General features: G+C 40.8%; 1 protein-coding gene across 1 annotated transcript in view; it reads right to left on the bottom strand.

Moving 5' to 3' along the window:
• Nucleotides 1–1,204: 1,204 nt before the first annotated feature.
• Nucleotides 1,205–13,486, bottom strand: part of LZTS1 (leucine zipper tumor suppressor 1) — a 74,650-nt gene continuing 62,368 nt past the window's right edge. The window contains exon 4 of the mRNA XM_020812326.3: nt 1,205–2,585. Coding sequence (XP_020667985.1) covers nt 1,917–2,585 — 669 coding nt within the window. The 3' untranslated portion in view covers nt 1,205–1,916. The remainder of the gene's footprint in view (nt 2,586–13,486) is intronic.

Below are 13,486 nucleotides of genomic sequence, written 5' to 3'. Positions count from 1 at the left end.
GAAGGCAAACCATGGCTGGCAGCCTTGCCTGCCTGCCTGGGGGCTTCAGCCCCACCTCAGGATCGGGAGCCCACCATAACTAAGCAAAGGCCAGGCATGGGCCGAGAAGGGAAGGAAGGAGGCCACTTGGCTGGTGAACTCCCACCCTTGCCCCCCTTGGGTGTTTGGATCCTGGGGGTCAGTGTCTCCGGGAGGGAGGTGGGTGTCGCCATGAGGGATGCTTCTCCATCCTCCCCAGCCTCTGGATCACCCCACACTGATGCACCCATGAGGAGGGCAACGCTATGCCCTCGGTGCAGGCATGGTGGACGACGGGTCCCGACTCTCCCCAAAGAGGGAGGTCTTGTCAAAGTCAGCCCTTTGTGGGGCTGGATGTTCAGAAGAGGTGGTGGGGCGGGATGGTGGGGCTGGGTTTCCCTTGGTCTCTTTGTGGGGAGATCACTACGCAATCTGCCAGATGCTGGGGATGGGAGCCCAAACCCCCCAAAAGTACCTTTTCTGATTCCCGCCCACCATCCAATCCACAACTGCGCTGTGAGGAAAGGGGCAGCTTGCCAGAGTTGACAGCCACCAATCAGAACACACGGTGCTCCCGGTCCAGCGGCCCTTTGATGCACAGGAAAGAGATGCCGCCGTTGCCGGCCAAGGGTCGCAGTGAGAAGGCACCCTCACCACTCTGGAGGCTCAGAGTGCTGCTGGCTTTTCCCTCCCTCTGTCCCCTCCTCGTCAGAGTCCGAGAGGGACATGCAGGCCACGCAGTCCCCCAGCAGTGCAGCAGTGGCGCTCCATCGCCCCCTACTGCCCCCCTTCTGTTCCTTTGCCCCCGGATTGCCCCTTTTGGTTCCATAGCCCCCCTGAAAAACAAAATCGCCCCCTTGGGGGCAATATCACCCAGGTTAAGAACCACTGGCCTAGAACACTGTTATTTCAGTTGGAAGAACTGTTCTGGACAAAGAGAACCTCCACAGGAAATTAGTGGAAACAGCTATTTTTTCCAAGATTTAAAAAAAATGGAGGAAATGCTTTTTACTCTTTAAGGCAAAGTTAAAACTTATGGCCCTCTACCTGTTTAGACTACAAAACCAACAACTCATCTATCTCACTGGCTATGCTGACTGGGCTGATGGGATTTGCAGTCAATCTGCAGTCATCTGAGGCAACCCCACTTTAAGGGATTCATTCTCTTAGAGATCCTAGAATCTTCTTTGTAGCCTCTTCACCCGAGGGAAAGTATGCCACTCACATACCTTCAGTCAATGAGAGTTAATATACCTCCTTGAATATTGAATACTTCTGATGGTATACTCTCTGTATGGTTCTATTCTCTTTTTTTAATCTAAGGAACTGAAGAGTCAAAGCCTATAAATCTTCCAGAAATTCTTCCCTCATTGTAGTTCAGAGGCTCTTGGAATAGTCCTTTTTGAACTTTGACAGCTGTGGGGTCAAAATGCCTACAGTGGCATTTCTTATGGCTGCAGGGATTGGCATGGGAACTCACTTTTCCTTCCCCAGTATACCCTGCCAATTGGAACTGGGATCATGGATAAGAGGGAGGCATCTGTTCTATTTGGCATGAGGATTCTTGCATATTTTCTACCAGAGCAGTTACTAGGTTGATTCTGCCCTGATGTAGTGGTCCACTGGTAACATTATCTTCTGAACAGGATTCCTTTTCCCTTTCCTACCAGGATACGTGATAAGTGGTTGCCCTCCTGGTGAAAAGCATCAGGCATGATGGGCTGGGCACAGTGCCTTACCACACAACACACATGAGGCACGAAGACAGTTGGTGATGCATTTTGGGCAGGCATGACTCTCAACCAACAAACACGTGGTTCTCCTAGGCTGTACACATACTCCCTTAATTGAAAGAGGCACCCATTTCTTCCACAATGAACAAGAAAACAGAGCACCCTTCAGATTTCAGTGGCAATGATGTCCTCGTAAGGGACATCAGCACCCTGGAGGTCAAGGTCTAAAGGCTCTTTGCCATCCTCTCCAGCAGCCAGCTGCTGCAGCATGTTCTCCAGATTCTGATTCCGCTTGTACATGAGCAGGTAGCTCTGCTGAAGCTGTTTTTGGTAGTGAATCACTTTCTCTTTTTCCTCTTTCCATGTCTGCCGTTCCTGCTGGAAGCCTACTGTCATCTTCTCATTGTTATCTCGCTCCTCCTGCAACTCTGCCTTCAGTTTCTCCACTTCCCTCCACAAGGCTTGTGCATCCCCAGTCAGGTTACCCTCCAGGCCTATAGAGGCCACCCCACACTTCATCTCCTCCCTCAGAATAGTTAGTTCTGTTCGTAGTTCTGCAATCTCCTGTTCCAATAGGTTCACCTTTTCCCTCAGCAGCTCTGACTCATTCTTTTTGCACTGTAGCTCATTCTCACACACCTCCAACTCCATGGTCTTGGCATGCAATGAATCTTCCAAGTCATGGATTTTCATCTCCAGCAGCTCCATCTTTCCCCGGACATCTTTCAGCTGAGCTTTCAAGTTAAGAACTTCATTGGTCTTGCTATTGAGCTCTGTCTGTGAGTCTTTCAATTGCTGTTTCAGGAGAGAAATTTCACCAGACTTCTGACAAATCTATAAGGACACAAAGGCAGGAAGAGTCAGGAGGTCATATAGAATCTGTCTACACAAGTGCCTAAGAGGCAGGGCAGTTTAGTTGGGCATTGACAACCACAGTCTGTGGTACACATACAATTAAATGAGATTTACTGAGGCAAACTACTTCCCCTCAGGTATCAACTGCTAAAAGTGAGGAAGTCACCCTGATTTCTTTCTGACCAGGAAATTTTTAATTTTTTTAAAAAATATATCAAAAACAACATAAACCAAACCAAAACCACTTCTACATTGCATTATATTATAAATATTATAATTTCACTTTTCTTAAATCAATTAGTTCACCTGTGCCACCTTCACCTTCGGGGTTAGGTTTAACTTTTAATATTACATTTCATTCTGCCCACTTTCTCTCCAGAAATACACTGATTCTTCTCCCAGTGTATACCGCCTTACTTTCCTCCCTCTCTCTCTCTCTCTCTCTCTCAATCTCTCTTTATATATATATATTTCCATATTTTTTAAAAAAATCATTGCTTTTCGATACCTTTTCTTAATTTCATTTCAGAAGTCCATTTATCATTAATTATTAATATTAATTTGGTTACCATTTTTCCAATAATAACCTTGCCACTGTGACCATTATAGTAATTAAATCCTTCTGTTCCCTCTTCAGTTGATTCTCATTAATTGTATTCAATAAAGCAGTCAATGGGGACATTTGAATAACAAATCCAATTATTTCCCTAATTTCTTCAAAGACGTGTGTCATAAGAACCTAAGAACATTAGAAGAGCCCTGCTGGATCAAGCCAAGGGCCCATCCAGTCCAGCTTCTGGTATCTCACAGTGGCCCCACCAGAGGCCTCTGGGAGCACACCAGACAACTAGATACCTATCTCCTGATATCCCTTCTGGCATTTTGAAGTACCTTCTTTTTAAGTCTGGAGATTATACATCCCCATTCTTTCCTCCTTATACTGCATAACCACCACATGTGGAAATACATCCCATTTTCTTTTTAACACCTCAAAAACATGGAAAAGCCAAACTCTTATTTAATATATTCATCTTTCCTGGTGTTAAATACCATCTCCAGCCTACTTGATAAGAATTTTCCTTGACCCTTATGGGACATATTCTTAATTCTTTTACTCCACATTTTACTCCAATCATTCCCTATTGTTTTATTAGCCAAAACTTGCCATTGATCTCTTAACCCCTGCGTATCTTGACCAGCTTGCAGTAATTTATATATTTCACTTACTGTTCCCTTTCTTTCCTTTGTTAGTTCTGAGTTCAATCCTTTTCCGATAATCTCTTCAAACTTAGTCAGTTTCCACCCTCTCCTTCTTTACTTCTCCATTTCCTTGTCCATCTTTCTACTTGAATTTTTTTAACCAAGAGATCCCCTCTCCCTCCAATACCTCTTTTATACTTTCTCTATCTTCAACCTTTTCCATCAATCTTTTATTCTATTTGCCCTTACTCTTTAATTTAATTTTATTTTTTAGACTTTTTGGAAAGTTTTTTAACGCCACCACTTGGGTAATAGGGGAGATTGGTGAACTCAATATTTCTTTATATTTTTTCCAGATTTCTAGCATATTTTAAAAGATATGCTTAATCTCTTCTCCAGTCTTTTCTTTAAATAAAATACCCTCTGAATTTTCTTCCTTTTCCTGCAACTCTATATGTCTCCATATTAAACTTCTATTATACTGTCTGGGATATGCCTAAGTTAATTTGCTATATAATTTAATATTGGGTATACCAAGACTGTCTTCTTTTTGTGATACATACCAAACCATCTTATTAATCCTTGCTTGTTTATTTCCATTACAATAACTGTTTATCATATTCTATCATTCTTTCAATTATTTTTCATTGGTCTTTACCGGAAGCATCCAAATATAAAATTTAATTTAGGAATGATTTTCATTTTACATAATGCTACTCTGCCAAACCAGGAAATCTTTAATTTTTTTAATATTCTTTTATCTGTTCACTTATCTCTCTCTTCAACCTATCAAATTACTTTTGATTATATCTTGTAAATTCAGTGTGATATTTATCCCTAAATATTTAATTAAATTTTATAATTTTCCTTTAAATTTCATTCTCACTTTTTTCTTTTCCTGTTCAGAATGATTTAACAGTAAGCATTCTGACTTTTCCCATTTTACTTTTATTCCTGTTATTTCCACAAATGCTTTCAAATGTTCTTTGATTCTCTCTATTGTATCAATTGGGTTCTTAATTATTAATAATGTGTCATCAGCAAACAAATTTATTTTATTGTTTTCTCCACACTCTATTCCTTTAATTTGTTTGGCATTTTTAATTACCTGTGCTAACAATTCTATTATCAATGTAAATATACTGGAGACGGGGGCACCTTTGTCTTATTCCTTCTCATTACATCTGACACCTGTTTGAATCCATTTTGGTTTTTCTATAGATATTTCCCAATAAAACATTTTAATCTATTTGCTTAGATAGCTGTGATTATCTTGGCATCTTGATTTATCAATGACATAGGTCTATATGCTTCTATATTTGTTGGGCTTTTCCTGGGTTTCAGTATTAACACTATTATTATTGATTCCTTTCAAGACTGTGGGATTTCACACACACAACTTAATATCTTATTATATGACACTTTTGGCTTTGTTATGAAAATCTTTTTAAATATTTTATAATATTCTGGGCCTAATCCATCTGTTCCAGGTATCTTCTCTGCTTTCATTTTTTTTATTGCAACCTCTTTCTTCTTCAGCGTTCCATTTCTTTATTAATTGTTTTATTTTTGTTCTATCTTCTTCCATTAACAATTTACTAAAATTGGTCTTTAATTTTATCTAAAGGATTTTTACTTATATAATGTTTATATCTTTGAATTTTCGGTTCTATGACTATATAATAAAACTTAACCTTAACCTAGTGTACACATTTTCATAAAAATGTCAAAGTCTTCTAATTTCTCTTTCATTTAATTACACCTTTCCCATTTTGATCTTGTATTATCCCTATATTTCCTTTAATATTTTTATGTCAGTTGCTTAAGTTAGTAAGTTAGAATTTCTATCACTAATTTTAAATAATTCTCTTTTAAAACAACTTAAATTCCTTTGCACCTTTTCCAAATGAATCCCTTCCAATTCCTTCCTCTTTGCTTGTAGTTTCACCATAGCTTTTTTATCTCTAGTTCTTACAGTTATTCTTTCTAATTCTTTCATGTTATTTTCTGATTCCTGTATTCTTTTTTTCTTATTTTTTAAGTATACAAGTTGTGTTATATGCATCCCTCTTACAACATACTTCATAGCAACTCAAATTACCTTAGCTGGCACACGTTTCTCCTTTCTTATTTATTTCCCAAGTCTCTTCCAGATTCTTTTGAAACCCTTTAATTACAATTTTGATGTTCCCGAATATTTGTGTCAATTTTCCACCTTACAGCCTCTTTATAATCATATCAATCTGGAACTATTAAATTCATATCAATCTGGAACTATTAAATTCTTTTGTCACCTCTTATTTCTTTCCAAACTTCCTTCAAATCTCTTTTATTAATTACAGTGGTGCCTTGCATAGCGAGGTTAATCCGTTCCGGATTAACCTTCGCTATGCTGAAGCATCGCTGAACGGGGCAGCGATTTCCACTGGAACGCATTAAACATCGTTTAATGCGTTCCAAATAGGGCAAATACTCACCGTTCAGCGAAGCTTCTTCATGGCCGGCAGCCATTTTCGCGCCCTCGCCTCGCTTAACGAGGGCGCGAAAACGCTACGCACGGCCATTTTAGGCCATTTCCCGGCTTCCGGCGGCCATTTTGGCCGCCGAACAGCTGATCGGCTGGGGTCGTTTTGCGAAGATCGGTAAGCGAAACGCTTACCGGTCTTCGCAAAGCGAATTTTTCCCTATAGGAAAAACGTTGTGCGATCGCATTAGCGATCCGAAAAAACGGATCGCTATGCGATTTAATCGTTATACGGTGCGCTCGTTAAGCGAGGCACCACTGTAATCTATTTAATATTGTATATTTACCTCACCCTTCCCCTTTTTGCATCTTCGCCTTATCTTTCCTCATGTTAAAGTCTCCTGCTACTATCACATGACCTTTCCTCAATTTATCCAAACTTCTTAATACATTTATCAAAAACTCATCCTGTTTCTCATTCGATGCATAAACATTCAAAAGTGTAAATTCCTCTCTTTTAGTTCACCTTGCAATTTCAAGTATCTACTCTGTGTATCCTTTTCCATTTTATCAATTTCTAATTCACATTTTTTTGGATATTAATATTGCAACTCCTGTAGATTTTGATGTACCAAGTGAATTTTCATATATTTCAATTGCATCCTAATTCCTTTACCCCTCCTTTTTTTGATGTGTTTCTTGTAGGAACACAATATCCACATTACTCTTAATCAACACATTTTGTATTTTTGCTCTCATATTAGATCCCAGGCCTTTCACGTTCCATGTTAATGCCTTTATTCATTTAACCATTACTTATTTTTGTTAGATCAAGTCTTAGCCCCAATATGTGCAGACCATAATGCTGCCACATTTAAAAGAAAAGTAATCCATACTAAACCTCCCTATAAATTCAGCGTTTTCTCCTTCCCCCACTACCACAACTATATCCCTTCTTCCTCTCATCCTTCTAACAAACCCTTCTTCTACAGACCTGGGTGTGGGGGAGGACACATGTAGTCTCACAGCCGAGTTCATTCCCCTTGCCTTGCCCTGTCTTTATATATATTGAGCCTATTTGACACCTCTAATTAAAGCTCCTTAATTTCATATGATTATAAATAATATATAACTAGACCAAACAATAGGCAAATATAATTTCTGATTGGTTTTAAGCCTATAAGACTTCTAATTATTAGCATCAACAGACTATATATATGTACATACTTTTTTTTTCATTCTTTGTATTTGGATACCTCCCATAATTGACTTCTTACAGCTTTTACTGGATCCCCCCTTTCACCTCTAATTTTACCTCCTTTGTATCTGGATCTCTTCCTTATTTATCTGCTTCACTACCAGTGTTTATAAATGACTTCTGCTAGATCCTCCCTTTCAAATCTACTTCCAGCCTTACAATAATTATTTCTGTCTTCTATTGAAATAACCCTTACCTTTACAAGAACATCCCCTTTTAATTTTAATTATCATTGAATTAATACAACTGTTCATGCTTATTCTCTAGATTTTCCCTTCCCTTTCCCTTTCTTCCAAATTTTGGAGCTTTTTCCTTTATCTCCATTGATTGAATCTTGCTCCATCTGCTCCCCTTTATCATCCTCTGTCTTCTGGTCATGCTCTAACCATCTAAATTCTTCATCTGCTCCTCCTATTCTTCTTTTGTTATAATTCCACAGTCCTTTAACAGATCCGGGGCCTCTGCAACTGATGTAATTTTATGATATTTCCCATCATAGTGTAATTTTAGAAACACTGGGCAACCCCAGCTATATTTAATGTTCTTTGTGATTAAGACAGTTGTAATGAACCTCATCTGTCTTCTAAATCAGTGGTTCTTAACCTTTTTGAAAGAAACGCCCCCTTGAGCCATTGAGGAAGTTATCATTGCCCCCCTCCCCGCGGTGATGATATTTATTTATTTATTTATTTATTTATTTATTTATTTATTTATTTATGACACTTAAATCCAATGACCCCTGAAAACAAAATTAAATTCCAAGAAAATAAAATGCCCCCCAAAAAGTAACATTTAATGATTTAGTTGCAAGTGAATTTTAAGATGCAAAAAGAAATATAAAAAGGGCATAAAAACAAATGCAGGAACTAAAAATTTCAAGACAAAAAGTCTGAAACTAAATTAAAATTGGAGGAAAATATATATTCATTCACACTGTAAAAAGGCTGCAGCCATATTCACAGGTTTGGCTTGCTCCAGCGCCCCCCTTCTGCTCCAGCGCCCCCACGCCGCCCCTTTTTGTTCTACCGCCCCCCTGAAAAATGAAATCGCCCCCTGGGGGGCATTATCGCCCACGTTAAGAACCACTGTTCTAAATGTCATAGTCTCATTACAAAAACTCTTGAACATATGGATCTAATCTCCTTCAAATTTCAGGCTCACTGGTTTCTCTCTTACAATCTTCATCCATTCATCCTTTTTTCTAAGACTTGAAAATCTCACCAGAACCTGACAAAGTTGTCCTCTAGAATAGATACTGGTCCAGTTCTATTAATATTATCAATTTCAAAAACACTCCATTCAATTTTCAGAGCAACTTTTTTTAACCAGGCCAAAGTTAGTTTCAGAAGATCTTTCTCCTGGTCCCAATTCTCAAATTCCCTTAAATCTTAGATTATTTTTGCGAGTATAATCCTGCTGTAGTATCACCTGGGTCTTTAAATCAGTGACATTTCTTGATCTATTAATTTAGTGAGTTGCATTTGACATGGGTTTGCAAACTCCCACTTTTGTCATCCATCTTTTAAAACTGTTATTCAACTTTATCACTGCAGATGGTGACAGCAGCCACAAAATTAAAAGATTCCTGCTTCTTGGGAGGAATGCGATGACAAACTTAGACAGCATCTTAAAAAGCAGAGGCATCACCTTGCCGACAAAGTCAAAGCTATGGTTTTTCCTGTAGCGATGTACGGAAGTGAGAGCTGGACCATAAAGAAGGCTGACCACAGAATAATTGATGGTTTTGAATTGTGGTGCTGGAGGAGACTCTTGAGAGACCCCTGGACTGCAAGGAGAACAAACCTATCCATTCTGAAGGAAATCAACCTTCTCACTGGAAGGACAGATCCTGAAGCTGAGGCTCCAATACTTTGGCTATCTCATGAGAAGAGAGGAAAGTGTGAAGGCAAGAGGAGAAGGGGATGAGAGAGGACGAAATGGTTGGACAGTGTCATCAAAGCTTCCAACATGTATTTGACCAAATTCCAGGAGGCAGTGGAAGATAGGAGAGCCTGGCGTGCTCTGGTCCATGGGGTCATGAAGAGTCAGACATGACTTAACGACTAAACAACAACATTCAACTTTATAATTTGACTTTTTCTAGTTCTCTCAGTTGGTTTTACATTCCTTGTTGAGATCCTATAATTTCTGACCCATGTCTGCCACTGTCTATTTTAGCTCTTCTATATTTTTATCTGATGCCAAAACATTCTCATTAACTTTTGCTGTAGCATCCATCAGCTTTTTCATATTCATAGTTTCAGATGTTTCACATTCTTGACCCTTGTGAGTCATTTCTGATTCAATTCGAATTAATCTCACCAGCTGATGATCTGATGGCCTAGTTCTCTATTGACCCGAGCCCTCTGTTTTCCAACCAACTTTCCATTCCTTTTTTTGGTCTTCCTTGCCTCATTAATTTTGTTATTTTATACCAATCTCAGAAGCAGCTGAAAGACTTTTAATTGTCCATGCTATAAAGAAATAGCTTTTTTCTCAGTCTGCTATTATGATAATTGCCAGCAGATGGTGGTGAACTCCAAACTTTTCTATTGTATGCAACTAGAAACCAAATGATTTTCCACTTTTGATTCCCCTCTGACTGGGAATAAGTTTTGATTTAATAAGTTTAGATTTCTGCAGCTTTGCAGCTGTATATTTATAGGTCTGCAGTTCGGGATGCAAGGTTTATTTGTGTATTTTATAAGTCTCTTTTCTTTTATGGTCTTGTTTAGCTTTCACCAAGTAAAAAAAGTTGATTTGGCTCCAAGGCTCACAGACCCACTTCCTTGGCAACAGATAAGAGCAGATAGAAACTTTATAACTGTTTGCTGGACTCTGAATGATTTACAACCCCCTGAGCTGAACAGCCTGCCATAAAAATTCTTTTCAGCCACGAAGTCATTTATCCAGCAGCTTTCATTGTTCTTTCAGCTGGTAATTAGTGGGGCTCCCCTGAGGTTTTCCTCTGCCAAAGGCAGGTAACCCCCCCTACATGATTACTGCTGTATATTTACTGTATATTATTATTAGGCATCCTTCAGTCTCGAAAGACTATGGTAGCGTGCTCTGTATGGAGGGCTTGGAACAGCGCCTAGTGTGGCTGAGAAGGCCAATTCGAGAGTGACAGTCCCTTCCACACTGAAGACAAATCCAATCTGTCCCCTGTCCGGCTCCCTGATTTTGCTGCTTTTGTGACTTCCTCTTTGCCTCGGCCTGCTGGGCAAGGGTCTCTTCGAATTGGGAGAGGCCGTGATGCAGTGCCTGCCTCCAAGCTGAACGCTCAGATGTCAGGTTTTCCCATCTGTTGAAGTCTATTCCTAAGGCCTTCAGATCTCGCTTGCAGATGTCCTTGTATCGCAGTTGTGGTCTCCCTCTGGGGCGCTTTCCCTGCACTAATTCTCCATAGAGGAGATCCTTTGGAATCCGACCATCAGCCATTCTCACGACGTGCCCGAGCCAACGTAGATGTCGCTGTTTCAGTAATGTGTTCATGCTGAAAATTCCAGCTCGTTCTAGGACTGCTCTGTTTGGAACTTTGTCTTGCCAGGTGATGCCAAAAGTCCGTCGGAGGCAACGCATATGGAAGGTGTTCAGCTTCCTCTCCTGCCGTGCACAAAGGGTCCATGACTCACTGCAGTACAGATATATTTACTGTATATCTGCTGCTATATTCCTGTCCTGTTGCCTTTAAGTCTTGTAAACAAACAAAAGTCACTTACATGTCCGTGAGTCCCTGGAAATATTCCCCTCTTTGCCCCTTTATTGCTGTCAGGGCAAATGCTACAGAAGAGTTCAACTATCCGCCATGAAGCCCCATGACACCCACCCACACCCACCCACCCACACACCCACCCACACACCCACACACACACACACACCTTTTTTGTATCTAAAAGGTCCAACACACTCAAAAAGCTAAGGTGGCAAATTTCCCACTCGTGGATTAAAGCACCAGCAAAGGCTTGTTTCATTTGCCTAAAATACTACTGGAACACACACACACACCTTTTTTGTATCTAAAAGGTCCAACACACTCAAAAAGCTAAGGTGGCAAATTTCCCACTCATGGATTAAAGCACCAGCAAAGGCTTGTTTCATTTGCCTAAAATACTACTGGAAGGGAAATAGAGAGGGCTGGCCATAGGCCCTACCTCAGGCAGCAGATTTGGGATACCATGAAAAGGTAGCAGTTTGTTAGGAAAACACAGTTATTGTAATCTGATTGCTGGGATGCTTGTGGATTTTTTTTATATACAGTGGTGCCTCGCTTTACGATTGCCCCACATTATGACGAATCTGCTTTACAACGATCTTTTTGCGATCGCAATTGCGATCACAAAATGATGGTCTAAATGGGGGAATTTCGCTTTGCGATGATCGGTTCCCTGCTTTGGGAACAGATTCTTTGCAAAACAATGTGTTTTTTTTCAACAGCTGATCAGCGGTTTCAAAATGGCCACCGAGTAAATAAAATGGCTCCCTCTGTGTTTAGGGACAGATTCCTCGCTATACAGGCAGCGAAAATGGCTGCCGTATGGAGGATCTTCACTGGACAGTGATTTGTAAGCCCATTGGAATGCATTGAAAGGTTTTCAATGCGTTTCAATGGGCTTTTTATTTTCGCTTTACAATGTTTTCGCTTAACGGCGATTTTCTTGGAACGGATTATCGCCGTTAAGCAAGGCACCACTGCATCTCAGGAGCTACTATAAGCCGAGTTTCAGTACAAAACACTATGGCTTTGCAGGGAGAAACACCATTCATGGTTCTGTCTCAAGCAGCAGGTGTTTTGAAGCTGCACAACTTCTTGGTTCAGGAAACCCATATAGGACATGCTGTGTGTTACATAACAGCACTGATGTTACCTGTCTGTCATGGGTTTGGAGGGAAAGTTCCATCCTATGGGGAGTGGAAGGCGGGACATCAGGAGGAGGGGCTGTACTGTATAAATATGTGATGCCTGTGTGGTGAAGGGAGATGCTGAGACAGACTGTGAGACACTGGGTTGGGACGAAGCAGCAGCTGGGGAAGAAGAAGCTGTTGTGGGAGTCTGGGTGTCTGACAGGGTACTACTGTGTGTCAGAGTACCAGCCTGAAAGGTTCAGGGGTCTGTTGGTTAGCCAGAACTGATGGGTTCAGGGTCTGTGCTTTAAGTTAAAGGTTCTAGGTGAACCAAACTGTATGCTTGTGTGTGTGAGAATAAGCCACGTTACTTTATTTTATTCACCTGATTGTTTTATTTACCCTGTTTGTATTTAAAATAAACCTTATTCTTTTATTGTTTAAAAATCCATCCCTGGTCTGTGTGACTTATTATAGGGAATGGTTGGTGGCAGCTTAGTAACTGTGTGATAGATCCCAGTAGGTCTGGGTTTGTCACATTGATTGGTGTCCAGCGTGTGGGATACGACTGGTCCAGTTGTCCAGCGGTCCAGCAAAGCCTTGGCAAGTGTGCCCAGAGCAAGGGGGGTCTAGTCAGGGACAGTCTGAGGCGCGTAGGTAATCTTCTGGGTGTACCTCACGGGGAGGTGCGCTAGTAGAAGAACGTGCCAACTGGGGAGACTTAGATTAAGGTGCTCTGAGGCAGCCTAGTTTTGGCGGGAAAAAGCTGAGGAAAAACTGCGTAGCAACAGCGAGCTAGCTTGCCAGCTGAGAGGCCCAGCAGAGGGGGGTAGGCTCTGACTCGATACTGTTGCAAGTTTAGTGCTGAAGAACAGCAGCAATCTCTAGGGAGAGCTGGTTCTGAGGCAAAAAGGAAAAAAGTGGTCGTTTTATTCTGAGGCTTGACTTTTTAAAGCAGCCTGTTCTGAGGGGGGGGGGTATGCCCTTGACTCGAAGCCAAGTAGCAGACATGAGTGAAGTGAAAGACCCCCAGATTGACCAAGGTTCTGAGGATGAATTTGGCTCAGTGCAAGGTGACAGCACAGGAGAGCAAGACCCAGAACTCAGAAAAAT

This window comes from Pogona vitticeps, chromosome 8, assembly GCF_051106095.1.
Source record: "Pogona vitticeps strain Pit_001003342236 chromosome 8, PviZW2.1, whole genome shotgun sequence".
In the NCBI taxonomy this organism is placed as follows: Eukaryota; Metazoa; Chordata; class Lepidosauria; order Squamata; family Agamidae; genus Pogona; species Pogona vitticeps.
Note: the sequence above shows the minus strand (reverse complement) of the source record. Positions and strands in the feature narration are given on the sequence as shown.